This window comes from Lygodium microphyllum, chromosome 21 (genome assembly GCF_053477565.2).
Source record: "Lygodium microphyllum isolate KBCC chromosome 21, Lygodium_microphyllum_v1.1.10, whole genome shotgun sequence".
Lineage (NCBI taxonomy): Eukaryota > Viridiplantae > Streptophyta > Polypodiopsida > Schizaeales > Lygodiaceae > Lygodium > Lygodium microphyllum.
This window is the reverse complement of record NC_141155.1, coordinates 134997245-135015714: the sequence shown is the minus strand read 5'-3', so window position 1 is coordinate 135015714 and position 18470 is coordinate 134997245. Positions and strand designations below refer to the sequence as shown.

At 42.0% G+C, this 18470-nt stretch overlaps 1 protein-coding gene across 7 annotated transcripts in view; it reads right to left on the bottom strand.

Annotated features, from left to right (window-relative positions):
• The window catches only part of LOC148018602 (uncharacterized), a 43664-nt gene extending 28496 nt beyond the window's left edge, over positions 1-15168 (bottom strand). For 2 of the 7 annotated variants that reach the window (XR_015687630.1, XR_015687631.1), the window contains exons 1-17: positions 14554-15168; positions 11388-11922; positions 11094-11288; positions 10845-11015; positions 10459-10722; positions 10234-10372; positions 9891-10082; positions 9661-9806; positions 9433-9564; positions 8972-9241; positions 8692-8871; positions 8481-8596; positions 8231-8381; positions 7993-8111; positions 7669-7882; positions 7140-7298; positions 6923-7044 (exon numbers count right to left, since the gene is read on the bottom strand). Coding sequence is in view for 4 of the 7 variants with exons in the window: in XM_087661205.1 (XP_087517331.1) it covers positions 6923-7044; positions 7140-7298; positions 7669-7882; positions 7993-8111; positions 8231-8381; positions 8481-8596; positions 8692-8871; positions 8972-9241; positions 9433-9564; positions 9661-9806; positions 9891-10082; positions 10234-10372; positions 10459-10722; positions 10845-11015; positions 11094-11288; positions 11388-11885 (3068 nt within the window). In the remaining 3 variants the exon portion in view is untranslated. Of the gene's footprint in view, positions 1-6922; positions 7045-7139; positions 7299-7668; positions 7883-7992; positions 8112-8230; positions 8382-8480; positions 8597-8691; positions 8872-8971; positions 9242-9432; positions 9565-9660; positions 9807-9890; positions 10083-10233; positions 10373-10458; positions 10723-10844; positions 11016-11093; positions 11289-11387; positions 11923-14223; positions 14487-14553 lie in introns of those variants that run through there. The other 5 variants (XR_015687629.1, XM_087661205.1, XM_087661207.1 and 2 more) reach the window with 4 other exon arrangements.
• Positions 15169-18470: the final 3302 nt, after the last annotated feature.

The window sequence follows — 18470 nt, the reverse complement described above, 5'->3', positions numbered from 1 at the left end:
CACATCCGCCCTGCCTTGTTCTGCCTCCACCCTAACTGCATCTACATCACCCTCCTATCTTGTCCTACCCCCTGTCAAGATGTGGATGCAACCATGGAAGTATAGAAGGATTCTGAAATAAACTACTAAACACGAGACAAAAGAGAGAGAAGAGAAAACACAAGAACAATACAAAAGGAGAACTCAAAGATATGCTCAAGAAATTGAATCCATATACCAGACACAAGACAGTCGCATACAACAATGAATCACTGGATGTGTGGGCACTGGCACCAACACCCTCTCTCAGAACCTTGCACTAGAAGCTACAAGCGGTAAACGAATGAATTGTGGAGGAGGAGCCCAAACAAACAGCACAAAATAATGCTATAAATGTGATCAAATCAATGTCACTCATACTAAAACCTGAAAATAGAGAAGAATCATAATAGCTCTATGTGTCTCTCAACAATGTCTTGTAGTAGCCTACATGACCATCCTATCAAAAATGCCTTGAACATATGTAACCATGGATTCCTTACGTTCGACTAGACTACCAAATTGTCCCCTCATGTGAGCTCAAACGAGGAGCCAAGCCCGCTCTCTATCAAGAAACAACCCATCATAAACCTCGATGTCAGTCCCAACTCCAAGATTTCAAACCAACCAAACTTCAATCAATACATTAGGGAAGTCCCTCTCTAGAACTTGTAAACTTGTATACCTGTATAGTTGAGGCTCACCGACCCCATCTCACCAATCTCTCACATTTCCTCTGGCACTAGAGAGTCACGAGGGATGATTGCACCAAACTGCAAGTGAAAGGTGAAGGGTTTCTCAACACCCCCTCTTAGACCCAAAAAGGGAAAGAAGAGAAGAGTGAGGTGGAGATGGAATGCTACATGCTGAAGAATGCTCATGCAGCAGGTGCCACTAGGACAGTGTCCCTCGTGGAGAAATTGTTCGCTTGCCTAAGCACCCTAGTACAAAGATGATGAAAACATGCAATGCAGAGGAGGAATGTCGGACTTTGTGTGGTGCTGAGAACCATAAGGATATGCCCGTACTCGATCTCAGGAGTTGGCTCCATGCTGACCAAGTGACCAAGGCAAGAAGGAGAGGAGGAAGAAGATGTAGAAGATCCCTAAGATCCAAGATTTCCACCTAAAAGGTAACCAACAATAAAGAACAGTAGACAGAGTGAACTGGAGAATCCAAAACTCAACCTCAGGAGAGAAGCCACTAGCTTCGTGCATCCATGCAAAAAGGAATACGAAGGCCTCATCACCAAGTCGCAGCTGAACCTCCTAGGCCCCGATCTAGATAGATTCTCAAGATCTTGGGTATCAATAAATGAGATGACCGCTGGAAGGAAGCTATCCCATCCAAGGGTAGAAAAAGAAGATAAAAGGCCTCTGCTAGTGTGTGCGAAGGATTGAGTGTGGTGGGTGGGGACCCCCTTTGAAACTAGAGGAATAGGAGCCCCCTCTGAAGTCGCAGTAGATGTAGATGCCCCCTCGGAGGGCAAAGAAAGATCAGTCCCCCTCGGAGGTAGATAGGGAATCCAAAAACTCATGGATCACGGACTTTGAAATGTCTAAGGATGAAGGAAGTGCCATCGATCGTACCGAATGTGTCAAGGGTAGTAAAGAACTCCCAGAGGTGGCCTCTCGAACCTGAGTAGGCGAGGGTGATGGGTGGGGCTCAAGACTGAGCAATGAATGGGCAATAGTTGCTGCTTCTCAATGGAGCGGACCGGAAAGCCGAAGAAGAGGAAGGAGTCGAGCAGCCACTGTCTCTTGAAGGAGTGGATTGACGAGGAGACGGTATCAAATAATCACAGTCTCTCAATGGAGCCGATTGCAGAAGCGCGGGCCGTGGTAGCCACTATACCCGAAAATAGGTGGGAGAAGACTGCCACTAGCATTGCGATGATCTCCAAGAGGTCGTAGCGCCAATAGATCCTCCACCTGCTCGATCTCTATGGCCCAGAAAGGAGAGGTGACACAAGAAGTGCCAGGTGGGAGATGTATATACTCCGAGGAGGTAGGGAGCAAAGGTCGAAGTTGGCAATCTTCGGTGGTGTGTCCGGTGATGCCACAGTAGGAGCACCCAGTAGTCTGGTCATCTGTTGGTAAAGAAGCCATGGGTACCAATGTGCCTTGCTGAAGAAGGAAGAGATGAAAGAGGTAAGCCACGAAACACGAACCGCAATACCTGCCTCAAGGGATGTGAGGGCAGTGTGAAGCGCGAACAGCAATGTCCCCGCTGCAAGGGGTGGGAGGGCAGTGAAGGGCTGGAAGTAAGCTGCCAATGGGAGGAGGATGCTACCGATAGTAAGAGGTTGCAACCAGTAGAAAAAGGCAGGTGAGGAGAGAGAAAGAATAAAAACGCAAGCTGCAAGAGAGAGAAAACAGCAAACGCAGGCCACAAGAGAAATGAAATGAAATGATATATTAACGTCTACAAAAGGCCAAAATGACCTATGAGACTATGAATTACAATCATATGTATGATGGTACAACTGTCTGGGCAAAATATGTAGCACAAAGCAAAATAAGAAAGGAAACTAACTATGACTATGTGTAAACATAGAGCTCTATCTAGTAACAATGAGCTCAAAATGGTACAATCTCATGTGGGTATGGAGGGCCTAGCTCTAGCCTGAGCAATAATCCCCTGTATCCGCCTATGAAGGTGTCGTCGGTGTTTGTGTCGAGGCCTAGGATGTCTGGATTGGCTAAGCTGAATGGCTCGATCAATCAATACTCCTTTTCTATGTGTGGACTGTGGCGGTGGGAGAGGCTCTCGTGTGGATTGTGGCTGTAACTGTATTGAAGTCTTCTGAGTCTCCTTTGCAAAGAAGTCTTTGAGCTGCCTCTGCAAAAGGCCTCGGTGTCCTGGAGAGAGAGAGAGACTAAAAATGCAAGAAAAAACCAGCAGCAGCAATCAACATGCTAAAATCAGCTCCGAACAATGTGTGATAGACTGGAAACAGGCGCCAAACTGTTGTAGACAGCAATGGGCCAGCTTGGACTGCAATGTCCTCCACGTCTAGGGTGTGGGCAGCAAGCTGAAATACCTCAAATCTGCAAAAACGAGATTGTTTTCTGAAAGGAGAGTAATTAGCGACAGTCACTTTGCTGTAAACAGCTGCAAACTGTGGGTGAAAGGCTGGAAACAGGCGCCAGACTATAGATGACAACAAGGGACAGTTGAGACTACAATGTCCTCCGCGAAAGGGGTGTGGGCAACAAGCTGAAAACACCAAAATCCCGCAAAAACGAGATTTTGATGCAGCGGAAGAAGAGAAGTGGATGCCGAACCCGCCACCGGTCTTTGCCATCAATGGAGTGGAGGATCTTTGCCGTTGTTTGAGCAGATCCAGTTCTGATACCATGTCAAAAGATGACGTACCAGCGAGATAGTAGGGTTTGCGGGAAGGAACACGGAGTGAACTCAGTAAACACTGAGAAGAGAAGAGAAGAGAGAAGAAACTCTGATGAATGGAATGATGAAGATCTGAATCATGGAGTGAATGTGATACAAGGGAACAAGGGTGCCATAGCACAAGGAAGATGATGAAGACAGCCACGAACCACGAACCGCAATGTCCTCCTGAGGGGGTGTGAGGGCAGTGGAGAGATTGGAGAGAAGAGGTGACAGACTGAATGAATCAGCCATAAAGAATGAGTGAGAGAGTGGCCTATAAATAGGCACAGTCAATCTAGGGTGGCGCCCCTTTTGGGGTTGCAAACCCTAAAAACAAAAACGCAAAAACGCAAACTATAGGTGAAGGGTGAAGGGTTTCTCAACACACTCTATGTTTCTCCCCACAAACCCTACTATCTCTCCGGTCTCTTAGTCATTTTTTGACACCCACTCCCCGGAAGATTACGCATCGCTCCCTTCATTGTGCAAATTTCCCACAAGTATTGCTGCCTAATTCAGACAGGACAGTGCAGTCATCTTCTCGGCTTCAACTCCGTTGTATCAACTTTCTTCTCACAGCATTGATTTAGTGCATCATCACCATGTTCTTTTTGTGTTGTTAAGTTTTTCCTCTCTCTCAATGTTTGCTATACACACCCTGCATTTCTCCCCGCAAACCCTACTCTCTTTGGTCTCTTAGTTATTCTTTGACAATAAAGAAGCAAACTAGATTCTTGCAAGGAACCAAGACAGGATGGCCAGTGAGCTCAAGAACAGGAAGCAAGATTTGGCTAAAGTGCATGAAGCCTGAAGACAAGAAAAATGGACAGTTTACACACGCGGTAGAGCCATCATTGAAGAGTTCCGAAAACCCAAGGCAAAAGGATGTAAGTAGATTGGTCAGCTCATGAGCGAGTCTGTACATGCATTTTAGGCATTATTTTATGCCTATTTATTTGTGGCCTCCCTTCTCCTTAGTTACCTTTCACTTGCAATCTTCCAAAGTGGGACATTGGAGAGGGAGCCAGTGCCAATGCTCACATAGCCCATAACTCACTGTTGTACGCGACTATCTTATGTTTAGTATATGGATTCCATTTCCTGAGTATTCCTCCAAGCTTTTCTTTGTAATGTTCTTCCATTTCTCTTTTCTCTTGTGTTGTGCAATCTATTATACAGTCTTCTATGCTTCCATCACTTTTGATATGGTACCAAATTTTCATGTTAAGTCTTGGAGAGCTGTTTTCTGTTGTTACAAGTCTACCCACTTCTTCTACTGCTGCTGATCAGCCTTCTGCTTGCTGCTGCCCAAGTGACACCTGTCTATTGTGAATCATTCAGTCTACAGCCCTCTATTGCATGTGTCTTATCTACAACTGTCTGTGTTTTTAATTCCTGCATTGTTTGATTGTTATACAGCCTGCATTTAATGTTGTTACTAACTAGATTTTGCTGTTCAACATCTTCATTTCCAGATCTGTTCATCCCTACATGCTAGGTGACTAATTTTCCTGGCTCTAAAACCCAACATGAGAAGATCAAGAAAGAAACCTACATACCAGATGTTTCATATTGAGATGCTTTGGATGCTATACTAAAAGAGCGTTAAAGTGAGTGTAGATTGCAACAGAATACTTCAAAAATATGGCTAAGCGTAAAGAAAATGTAGCCTAACTGCCCTAAGGTGCCTAAGGCTAACCTAGGAATCCTAAGAGACTAGCCTAGGGCAAGGCAAGAACCAAACCAGTCAGAGATACTACAAGGCACTGACTGAGGGGGAGATCCAGGATCCACTGTATTGGTGGCCAGCCACTAATGACCACGAATACCAAGAGGTGGAGAAACTATGCTACCTCCCTAGGAAGACCCCCTCTCAACCTCCTTGGTGTGGCACTACCACTGCCAAAAGGGGCTAAGGTTGGTTTGGTAGATAGAGTGTTTTCCTCCAAATCAAGACCATAATGCCTCAACACATCCTCCATTGAAGGAGTAGCTTAAGAAAGCCTTAGAGGATTTGAAGATGCACTAGTTTGAGCCATTGTGAATCACCACATGATGTATAGTGTAATTAGGAAGAAACCAAGCAATCCACAATAGCCTCAAGTAACTCTTCAGAAGAGTGCTGACTATGATACCATGTGGAGATATTCTAGGTTTTGCAAAAGAAAACACTAAGTCTACGGCCACGACTGTGAAGATATGCTAGGGTTTGTACAAAGAAAACATAGAATGTACAAACATGGCTGAAACACAATAACTCAAATAGTAACACAATAAGCGCAAGCCCTAAATGCAAAACACAAATGCAAACACAAACAGAGAAGAAAGATAACTCTGAAGTAAATAAATGAATGTTGTAAATGAATGAGAGAATGTACAAAATGCTCAAGGGCAGGCTGTCCAATTGTTGATGGCTCTCATGGGAGTGGGCTAGGGGAGGTGTTAATGTGTGTCATCCACCAGAGATCGATCCTGACTGCAATAACTACCAATCGGAAAAACACAAAAACGACCTGCTGCAAATCAGGCTGATGCTGGAAATGAGGGTAGCAGGCTGAAAACCAAAATGCAGCAGTCTCTGGGGCTAGAACTGGTAAACACGACGATTTAATTGATTGAAGATGATGGTAGTAGCAGTCGTTGGGGACTGGATAGCTAGTGAAAGAGGGTTGATAATCGAAACCTGCAAGACAAGGATGGATTGAATGGTGGGCAGCCTATCCATTTATAGATGTAGAAGGATCCTCCCAAATTAGGGTTTTTCTTTTGCAATATATTAACTCTCTAGGACCATGCACCATTTAAAGAAAATTTTAGTAATTACATGTTTTGGGGCTGTTTTAAAGAGCCAATCAGTTTGTAATGCATTTTAGCTGAACACCTTTGTCAGTCTCAGGTCTTTCATTGGCATTGAGCAGCTAGTCTCTTTCACTCGTCCATTACAAAAGGAAGGGGAGCCCTTGATAGGCTGAAAGTCATACCTTTATAGTGCAACCTGATGCTGCAGACCAACCTCCAAGTTGAAGGTTAGTACTACATTTACATGGAATAGAATAAGTACAAAAGTTGGGGCTAAGCTGAAACCTAGCACTGCACTTGTCTGAATATGAACTGTCAGGAAAATTTATAGCACCATTACAGAAGCCCCTATATCAACACTTCTTACATTATTCATTCACAAGCCATCATATATTGATAACCTTGAAAGACGACTTCCCAAGTTTTACAAAGAAATGAGTTCATAACTGTGCTAATGGGCAAGACTTGGATTAGTAGCAACATGTAAGACACACTCAATAGGAATTTGACTACAAAATGTGCACAACTTTGTACACCTCAGTATCCAATGATGGTGGACTATTCAAAAATCACTGAGCTTAACTATCAAATCAATTTGAGATTGCTAATGTAATTATGTTTCAACATCAGTTATAGCTCACAGACACCAAGTCTAAACAATTAACTACTAAATGGGAGTCCAGAGCAGTGTAGTATAGAGATTGGTTCGTACCAGTAGCAACAAAGCTTGAGGACAGACATCATCAGGCCATACATGATAAGAAATTTGTAGCAAGCAAACGAGGTATGCAGGGCACAACGTCCTTCTCGTAGCAAGTCAACAACTGACAAAACCTACATCAATGATAAAAAATGGGTTCAAAATTGGGATGTTGAGAAATTCTTGACTTCATGTTCACAAGCTTGCACGAAACAACTTTGATATTTACCGATTTCTCTCTAGATGTGAAAGGAGACACCACAGAGGCTTCTGCGTCACTGAGGGCAATGCCAGCATGAGCTGTCCTTAATGCACCACAATCATTGCCACCATCACCACACATGCCCACAATAAGTCCATGATCACGAAACATTTTAGCCACCGTTACCTACAGTTCCCGTGTAAATACAAGAATGAAAAGAGTACTTCGTACAAAAGAAGAGTGTTGAGAGAGCACAAATGTCATAACCAGGCTTGAGTTCCTACTCAGACTATTCCTCAATTTGCACAATTTGTGATCAAGCAAGAGGGAATAGAGGAAACCTACAAGAAACTCCAAATAACAGTTAAAAGTACAAAAAGGCTTCCCCCACATTACTTATCAAGTCTTGGATGCAATGTGCCATTGTCATATCTCAGAATTGTGCAAGCATTTAGCAATAATACACAATTCTGTTAGTAAAGAGCTGTGAACCTTAAGCTTTGACTGACTTTATTCATAATTACAGCACATCATCCATTTTCAGTTAATCACTCACCTTGTCTTCAGGGGTGAAGCGTGCGAAAATGCGTGTAAAAAAGAGAAGGGTATCCATCATTCCAATGCTTCTAAGTACATTGAAGGCTTTTCCTGTCACAGCAAGCTCAACAAGTCCTGCTTCAAGGCCTTTTTGATGCTCTTGTAAAAGCTCGTCTAACTTCAGAGGTTTGCAAACATCTGGAGCTGTACTCATTGATACCCAGGACAGGCTGCTAGCACAAATTTCAGCAGAGAAATCAGTTATCAAACAGAAGGATTTATTATGTCAACTAGAACTCTTTGGAAAACCTGCACTACCCCAGAAACTCAAACCCATACACACCCATTTTCATCACTCAAATCACCCAAAAACATGTGTGCATGTGGTGCCACCAGACCACATTCTCGAGCTATATAGTGTCCACACTGTGCATTATCACCAGTGACCATCACAGGGCGCACCTGCAGAATTTGTAATAAAGTAGAATATTAGCTACTGAGCTTCAGAAAATGACCAAGCATTACTTTCTTGACAGGAGTAACTACAGCAGTTCTGAGCTTTGCTATGGGAATACACTCACCTCCCCTTCTTTCAAGGCCTTGATAGCCACTTGGCTCTCAGCCTTCAGCTCATTGCGGAAGATCAGGAGAGCTACAAACTGCAGGTTAGTCTCCAATTCATCTCGAGGGGTTTCTAGAATATTCTGTAACTCCAGATCAGATCCTAAGCTCCTGAAGAAACAACCATTCCCTTGGTTAACACTCCAAACAGAAGAATCCTCTGTTTCAAAACTATGACCATCCTAACCAACAGAAAACCACTTTGAAGACCTGTGCCCTAATGAAAGAACATAGCAGCCATCAAGGGCATGAGATTGTGCGACTTCTAAATAGTCCTTTGGCAAGCCATCTTGAAGGCACAAGTCTTTTATTCTCTCAAAAGATCCCTGCAATTCATCAATTGTTCCATGTGAGCTACAGAAAAGGAAGATTGCATCTGATACTGTGAGGCAAACAAACGCCATCATACAGCACACTATACCTTGCAATACACATGTACAGCACCCTGACTGTCTTGAACAATCACACTCATCGTTGCTCTAGTGTGATCAAATTCATGGCGTTTCAAAATTTTAATATTTTCAGCTATGCCATCCGAGATAACATCTGGCTGATTAAAGCCTTCTATCAGTTCCCATCCTACTGCTTGAAACATCTTCACCTGCTTATAAGAAATCATCAATCAAAGATGAAGCACGTCATGGATCCCTTCCCAAAATAAACGTCGAAACATGATGTTGTTGAAAGCAGTGTAACTGTACCTCGACTTGGTTTCCAACGTATTGATCTTTGAACTTTGAAACAGCATGGCATGTAGCAAGACCCTGCAAGGCTAAATCGCCAATATTATCTCCCTTTTGTACTGATAACACAGGACCAAATACTGAACCAGATTCAGTTATACTGGCACTTTGAACACCGATGAAATCTAGGCCCTCTTTTGTCAGCGTTCCAGTCTTATCAAAGCAGAACACTCTAATCTTCCCAGCAATGGCTATGCGCTTGGGATTGAGGCAAAAAATTCCTTGATTCTGCACACACCACAACCCCAGAAACACACCTTTCTAAGACCACTGTTTTTAAATAGCTTACAAAGAGTGACCACACACCCACCCAGCCCCCCAGCCCCATTTTAGAGAAGCAACAATCAGAGATTTGACACAAACAGCTCCCATGCAAAAGTGTAAATGTTCAAGACACGAAATCAAAAACAGCACACAACCTTCAGCCGCTCAACTGCATGCAACTGGCCCACTTCAAGAGCTACTGGCAACAGCGGTGACATAATCTGGTTGATAATGGCCATGCAGTAATTAAACTTTGTCACCCAGATACTTTGAGAGCCGGTGATATTCTGCATCAATTAAATCAAAATTTCAGCATAAGTCTAGTCGTTGTGTAAAGTTTAACTGCATTGCATCCAGTAGAAGACATTTACAAGCCATCCTACCTGAAAAATGATTGACATCGTGAAGCAGACAATTGCATATGTCAATAGGAGGAAGACTACCACTGTCAACTCCTCGTCATATTTAAAAAGCATCTTCTCTGGATATAAAATTGCTGCTAACAATTTCCCTTTGGAGGTAGACATGCCTGCAAAAGACATGACCTGAACTCATCAACCATTCAAGAGTTTAATGCTGTATGTGACATACTGTAAGTGTTCAGAAGATATACCTGTTGCTGTAACAACAGCCAGCACATTATCACCTGGTCGGCTGCCAGCTTGAAGTACTCTTGATCCAGAAAAAAGTGTATGCCGTACACCCGGCCCTTCGACTTGGTACACTACAGAAGTGTTTGGTGCAGCATATTTCTGAACTGGTGTCGCTTCACCAGTCAAAGAACTCTCATCACAAACACATGATCCTGAAACAATGTTGGCAGTGAAGTCAGGTAATCATGAACTTTGCAAATGTAAGGTAATAGGCTTCAACTAAGCACAGAAACTTGTGTGTCTAAAGATATTGGCTGGTGAAAACTGGTGTACCCTGCACAACAAAATCTGAGAAGCTCTTACCATTAATAATCAACAAATCACAAGGCAGAAGAAAATTGTTGGTGACTTTCAACACATCCCCAGGAACCAACTTGCGTGAGTCAGTTTTGATCCAGCGTTTATTACGTAGGACCTCAACTTCTGTGGTATATTCAGTAAGCTGCCATAACCAGGACATTAAGTTTAAGAAGCATAGATTGAAAGCACATCAAGGTGCTAATTTTGAAAAAAAAGCGACAAAATCACCTTCGCTATGGTTTGCTGACTACGATGCCGTGTATAAATAGTGATAGAAGCACTAAGAAGAACAATTGTAAACATGAGAGCGGCAACAAAGAGGTAGCTATTCCAGAACCACAATAAGTACATAATGAGCTGATAAACGTGGAATAGTGAGAATAGTTCTGCATAGACAGATTGTAGCAATGTTTCCGGTTTGAAAGGTATCTCATTCAGCCCAACAACTTCAAAACGACGGCTTGTTTCTTCCACAGTCAGTCCACCTCCAAGCTACAATTAAGATCAATAAACCATAAGTAAGAACACAACAAAGAAAACTCAGTCAATTATCTGGGTAAAGATGGATCAGCATTGTTATTTCTTTGAAGTTGGAAAAGGACAACTGCAATCACCTGGTGAAAGTCGGCTAATGTATATCCTACATTGATGTAAGCTCTTTGAACTAAATTTCCCTTGATAAGGTAGCGTTGTCCCTGAAATAAAAAGAAACGTTGAGCACCACCTGTCCTTTCAATGGGAACTATCTCATAGTGACCATGAGTTTCAGGAGGTATAAGTTTGTCCTGCAACATGAAGTCTCCAAATTAGTTCTTTGGGGAATGCATCCTTTCTCAAATTCAACAGCCAAAAGAAAAAAGTACCTTAATCTTTCGAGCCAATTCAACCAGATACGACACATTTACAGAAAGAATCTCTTTCTTATCTCTGGCCCATATGTACAGAACATGTGCCTGAGATATTTCACATGGGATCCGAAACCAATTGTGAACCCTATCACGATTGAGAACCCATCCAGTAAACCATATTGCTGCAAGCCACCATATAACAAAAAATATCTACAAACCAAAACTAAAAAATGTTTAGCCTGCTATCTTGTTGACACTACATGGAAAATACTCTCTAAAAAAACAAGTACAGAGGGTAAGCCGCCTTACCACAGCATTGAAGTAATAGGTTCCAAATATGACATGATTCCCGTAAAAGCACATATTGTCAATGCCACCCACTTCACATTGGTTGTATGTGTCAAATAATATTAGTATAAATAAAGCTATCCACTGGACAGAAACCAAGCAACATAAGATGTAACAGAACTCTCCAAATGGAGTATGCAAGTATCCTGTGATTTGCAGTGTCTGGTCTCCCTCTATATTGATGTTCACTTGCTTTTTTTCCTTCTTATCAGCAAGGGACAACTCTCCTCCAGATCCATTAGTACTATCTTGCATGGTAGCTTCCTTATATAACAAAGGTTTGATAGGTTCTTTAACAACCCATCTCCATCTCAAAAGCTGATAGATAATACAAGTAACTGCTGAGAAGCCCCAAAATGCAAAAACCAATAAAGGGACCCAATTTGTGAGGCTCTCAACAAGCACTTGGCAGGACGGATCATTTGAACAAATAGTTGGGCCACTTGGGTACTTTCCCATTCTCTCTCCTTTTCAAACGCCTGTGAGAAGAGGAAACCTATACACACATAAGTGCAAACTCTTAGCTGATCAACTTTCAAGCTTGAACAGCATATGTTACCACTTTTAATACCCAAGTATTTAGTGTTTAGATGTAACTCCTGCTGTGGTTAAAGAAAATAGAAGCAAAGACTTGTAGCTGAAAATGTGCCAAAACAACAGTTGGCTTAAAGGCTAGAAGTAAAAGATGCCAGAAAACCTGATCGCTAGTTCCTAACCTCACCTCATTAAACATGAAAAATGCAAGAACTTCTGATTGACTGCTTATAGACCAACAAAACCACATCCCACCCCTTGTCCCCACAATTGTTTGTTAATCTCCATAGCAATGGCAAAAGCATTTTAGTCCAAAACACACAAGGCGCATCACAATTTAGCAAGAAAAGGTTCTTTGGAGTCTAGCAATACTACCAAAAGGAAGGGAAGAGCACTAGAGCTCTAAACACAACAAGGCAAACGATGCATTATGCCTACTCAATATAAAAGATCCCTAAGGTTGTTGATGATAAAGCCTTGGTGAAGGCACCACATGAGACACTGTCCCGCAAATGAATAAACTCCAATCGAAGAGAACCCTGCTCTATCTGCTCATGAAAAAGATGATAATGAACCCTAATGTGCTTGGTCCTCAAATGGAACACCATGTTCCAAGCAAGGGCAATGGCATTTTGGCTGTCAGAGAAGACTCTAGTAGGGTGATCTTGGGAGTCCCCTAACTCTTAGAGCAGCTGTTGAAGTTACATGACCTCAAGGGTAGCATCATAGCAAGCTTGATATTCCACCTTTGCTGAAGAACTTGCAACATTAGGCCACTTTCGACCGGAGCAAAAAATGAGTCCCAAACCAAGAGGAACAAAAACCTCCAAATAATCGCCTGGTGCAATGTAACAGCCAAATCTGAATCTCAGTGATCCTGTAAAGTGGTGCCTCAATGGTACTGAATGCCAAGAGAAGAGGTACCTCTGAGATACTGAAGCACCCTCATGCCAGCCAGCACATGTGAATGTTTGGGAGGAAATATCCAGCCTAGTGTTGGCAAGGTATAGTGTTGACTCTATCTAGCTTGTCTAGGTGTCTTTTTCTCCAAGCATCATCCCATAAGTTTTTGGTGCCTGGCAAGTACCATGTTACTCAAAAGTACAAACTACCAAGGGCCTAGGAGAGGTCTCTATGTGGATAATCTGGCAAGAAGCTAAAAGGCACCTCTACTGAGAATTGATATTGTCTTGTGGTAGCTAGAAAGATCTCCGATACAAATAATAGAAGTAAAATGCCAATACACATCATCTGAAACTAAGTTTTCTTAATGGGTAAGAAGTACAGTGCTACCTAAGGCATTTACTTATCAATAGGAATGTTATCATCCATTGACCAATCTAATATAGAGTTCTAGAAAGTGGAGTTGAGATAATACATTAAAACTAGAGCCGAACAAGTGCAACAAGTGCTGATCCCTCAATCTCTAATAGAAGCATGGCATGGCATCTGTTACGAGCAACTCATGGACAGGTGAAGCAGGATGTTTCATTCAATTTGGGGCTGGATGGCCCAATCTTGATGTGCACGTGGTACCAAACTTCATAGTGATTAGTTCTCTCTCATATAAGGCTTGATGCCATGTGTGCTCACTTTGGGTGATGACTTTTCTTGATTGTGTTGGAAGAAGGGATAAAGGAGCCTGATATAAAGTCGTCAAAATGAGAATGGCGACAATGAAATACATTAAACAATGTGTATTGGCTATTGGCAAACATTTGAGAGGTGCCAATTTAACTGCTAAAAGAATGTGATCAAGTTGATGCATAGATTATTGGGAATAACAGAGTCTTCAGCCTGTGTACTTATGATTCAAGGTGTGTTTGCTAATTGTGGATCTTCAGCCTCTGTTGTTAGAAGATACATCCGAAGTGTGCAATTTATCTGCTAGAAGAATGTGATTCAAGTGATGCATAAAGTCCTAATCGAGGGCTTCAGCCTGAAAACATCCAAGAGGAGCCAATTGAACTGCTAAAAGATCTGATCCCAGACAAGTGAGGGCCTTCAACCCATGCACTTAGGCAAAAGACTGAAGAGGGGCCAATTTAACTGCTAAGAGAATGTAGTGCACAACATACTGACGATTGGGGTCTTCAGGGCTGTGTGTCAGGCAAAGCATCCGGATCTTCAGCCTATGTACTTATGAAACAGCACGTAAGGATTGCCAATTTAACTGCTAACTAAAAGAACGTAACTGATGCATTGCTAATTAGGGTGGTGAATCTTACGTACCGAGAAAACATATTAAAGAAGTGCTCATTACCTGGTAAACAATGTAATTCAAGGGCTAAGTACTCAGAAAAACCATCCGAGGTGCCAATTGGCTGGTAAACAATGCAATTCAGGTGCTAAGTACTAGAGAAGAACGTCAGAGAGGTGCTGATTGACTGGTAAACAATGTAATTCAAGTGAAGAAAAAGCAGGTTCTGATTCACCAGTGAACAATGTGATTCAAGTGAAGAAAAGCATTCGGCAGGTGCTAATTCACTGGTAAACAATGCAATTCAAGTGTGCAAAAAAAAAAAAAAAAAAAAAAAACGTATCCGGCAGTTGCCAGAAGAATGTAATTCGAGTGATGGAGAGGGGCACTTACAAGGAAGGTATGCGCTTGAGGTATGACGAGTGTGGCTTGACGAGGCGGAGCAGAAGAAATCGAAGAAGGGCGTCGGGGGCAAAGAAAAAAAAAAACTCTCCCCGGCGCCCCAAGCTGTTAAAAAACCCACCAGCAAAAGGAAGAGGGCAAGGAAAAAACGGAAAAAACGGAAACGGAAAGGAAAAAATATAATAAAGCAGGCCGGTGCCTCCTCTCTCTCTCTCTCTCTCTCTCTCTCTGTGTCTTTCTTCTTGTTCTTCGTCAGAACTGCCCCCTCTCTCTCTCTCTCTCACTCTGTGTCTTTCTTCTTGTTCTTCGTCAGACCTCCCCCCTCTCTCTCTCTCTCTCTCTCTGTGTCTTTCTTCTTGTTCTTCGTCAGAACTCCCCCCTCTCTCTCTCTCTCACTCTGTGTCTTTCTTCTTGTTCTTCGTCAGACCTCCCCCCTCTCTCTCTCTCTCGCGGAGTCTTTGTCTCTACAGTGCGCTGCCGCAGTCTGAAGCGTATCAGTCTCTCTCTCTATCTCTGCGTGCATCTCTCGCTCTCTCTCTCTCTGGTCCCAGGTTCTCTTCCATCGCCATCCGCCCTTGAAATTTTCCACACCCATATATAAGGGTACATCCAGCTATGAATAATATCGCCTTTTGTTATTGTAATTAGTTTGCTGCTGATTTGAGATGTATATTATATAAAGAGGGTCGACCCTGATTGGCTCCTTTCCCGTGAATCGAACTCGCCCCCGCAACTTTGATTGTGAAGTCGACAAGAAGTGACACACCTTTCATGATTCGGAGTGATTGCCACTTTGAAAAAGCCTGGGCCCCACACCCCTACACCCACCAAACCATAGAAATTTTCTAGTGGTAGGCTATATCTAGTCTAGCTCATTATTCTTTCCTCTTCTTGTTGTCCCCATGTGAATCATGTGTCCCACGCCTCCTACAGGCCTATCATACATATTACACACTATACACACAGGACTGCTATAGGCCTATCATACACACCGTACACGTACGCCTCCTATAGGCCTAGCGTACACACTATACATGTACAACTTCTATTCCTCTCCTTCACGAGCACAAACAACTCCATGAGTTACTTAAGAGCCACAACATGCCCACGCCTAGGTCCATTGACTTGTGCAAGTCAATTCAGTCAAGTCAGTAGCTTGCATGACTAAGACATTCGACTTGGTTTTCATCTGCCTATGTCAAAGATGGGAACTTTTGGAAGTGAATGGAGTGGAGTGGAGTACCCTCCCGAATGGTGGGCAGTTCAATAACTAGCCCAAGTAGTGATCGTGTTTGGTGCTTATCTACTGGTTCACAATCACATTCTCTCTCTCTCTCTCTCTCTCTCTCTCTCTCTCTCTCTCTCTCTCTCTCTCTCTCTCTCTCTCACACACACACACACACTCACAGCACCGTATTTTCAGTTTCCAGTTTTTAGCTTTTCATTCAGCACTTTTATTTTGGATAGCTGGACCTCATCAGTTGTATCACAGTTTGTCTCATAGGCCAGTTTTGGTCTTTAGAAGACGTTAATATAACTCTCTCTCTCTCTCTCTCTCTCTCTCTCTCTCTCTCTCTCTCTCTCTCTCTCTCTCTCTCTCTCTCTCTCTCTCTCTCTCTCACTCATATTTGCACATCCAAAACATTTGATGTGAATTAACAATTAGGGCATGCTTATGCACGTGATAGAATGGAATGCACCGAAGGCTTTTCTCTTCAAAGTTTTCATTCCAAAGTAAGAACACTACATTCATTCCTACATTGCTGGAGCATATTTGACATTTTCAAGCTAGGAACTAGTAAAGTGAGCATGCAAACTTATTTTTTTTAATTTCAACAAAGTAAGCCATGTTGATGCACAAGCAAGGTAAAGCTTACCACATGCTTGGGAAAAGGTGTTGAATTTGAGTGTATTTATTTATTTATGAACAAACACCTATGAATGCACATGAAGACACTATTGGAGCTCCATTCCACTCAATGAAAGTTGAATGGGCGGCAGTCTCCCCTAAACTTATAATCCACCAAAAAAAGAGAGTACTTGCCTATTCCTACCCATATGCCAAATTTTGGTAAAAAAGAGGATGTTCTATTAGTCTTTCTTTTTAGAATGATTCCTTGCTACTAATGATTAACTTTTTGAGGTTATAGTTTGCTTTGCTAGAATCTCATAAAGTTTCATTGCTACTAATGATTGTTGTTGCTTTATTAACAAATCACAAGGTCTTTATACATTGCATGTGTGAAGCAATAAACATGGGTTTTAGAAGTACTAAGGTCTACCATTATAAGCACAAACTTAAAGCTCATGCTCTTTTTGGAAGGCCAAAACTTATCTAGTCAAAGAAAAGGACACTAAGGACGGCCTATGGCACATCAAAAAGAAAAGTCCATGCTTTTCTAGTATTGACAAAAAACTTTTTGTATGTTTTTGACCTACCCCATTATCGTGTAGCATGTAATCTCATTTTAAGATTGTGGCACTCTTGTATAACTCTTAGGTGCTTTTTCCATGTGTTACTTGCTTAAAGGTGTGACATAATCTTACACCATGCCCATGGAAGTGAGCAATGATATGAACAAATTTCGAAAAAAATGAAAAAGACAAGGCGATAAGACTAATGAAAGAACATTTCGATACTCGAGAATAAGTTTTAGACTCTCACAACACCTACTCCCCCCCCTTGCCCCCCAAAATACCAAAGGGCCTACCTTAAGGAGAGTTTTATATTTGGTTAATAGAAGACTAACTACATTCTTTTTGTCACATGTGTATACAATCTTTAGGGTATCCTGAACAAATCTTCCAAAAACTAATGAATGTACAAAGCTTGGCACTAATTTTCTTTATTCACCAATAATTATTCAACTTATTCATGAAGCTATGATATTTTTTGAAAGAGCCATGCTTTTGTTCTTAACTTTTTGAGATGGCCTCTTTCCTTTCTGTACCCTATGACATAAGTTGAATGTTTTATGACCTCCAAATACTTAGTGGATATGTTTATATATACACTATAAATGGGGAGTTAACTTCAATATGAGGGAGAAAGAGTGCATATAAAAAACATTAAATAAAAGTGTCAATTTTTATAATAGGACTATTAAAGTTTTCCAAAAATTTATACCACATGTTTCCGTTATGGGGGACTTGAAAGCACGTGAGATCAGTACTTTCGTTCTATCTCGACTCGCTGCCTGCCACCATCATTAATCCTTGTGCTAATTGTGCCAAGTGAAGTCTTATGAATCAATAGCTATTAGATCATACCCTACAACCACAACAACATCTAGATATAAGAAGAGTCCCAACTCAATCTTTTGTCCATGTGTGAGATCTGTCACCACCATTAGTAGTCGTATTCTAGTCTTTTATTAGGAGAGTACATTCATGAGATACATTTTCATGAATGAAATCTTGTAACATAACCCTACTCACAAAGGAGACTAAGTTGTATATTAAGATAGTGACCGGATCCACCCCACTTACCATAATTGAAGCAACCCATATATGCCCATCATCATCCTTCCATTTGAGCCACAATATGAGGATCTCCATGTCACGAGCAAGGATCTTCCTCTGCCTCTAGTAGAAGATGCTAAAAAGCTAGCACAATGATGAAAGGCCCAACTTGCATATCAACAGAGAGGTAGCTTACTTGACAAGCACATTAGATGCCCTTATTTGCACATCACCTGCCTACCTTCAAAGCACAAGCCTCTCACATTCTAAGTAGTCGTTCAACATTTTTTAAATGACGTTATCCCTTTAAAATGTCAACATTGGGATCCAAAACTCACCAAGTTCATGAGCCAACATTGCAAATATGTTGAGATTAATTGGAGATATCCTAATAAGTTTCAAGAGTGAAAGATTGCCTTTTCCTTTGGCCATTTTTCACCTTGAAC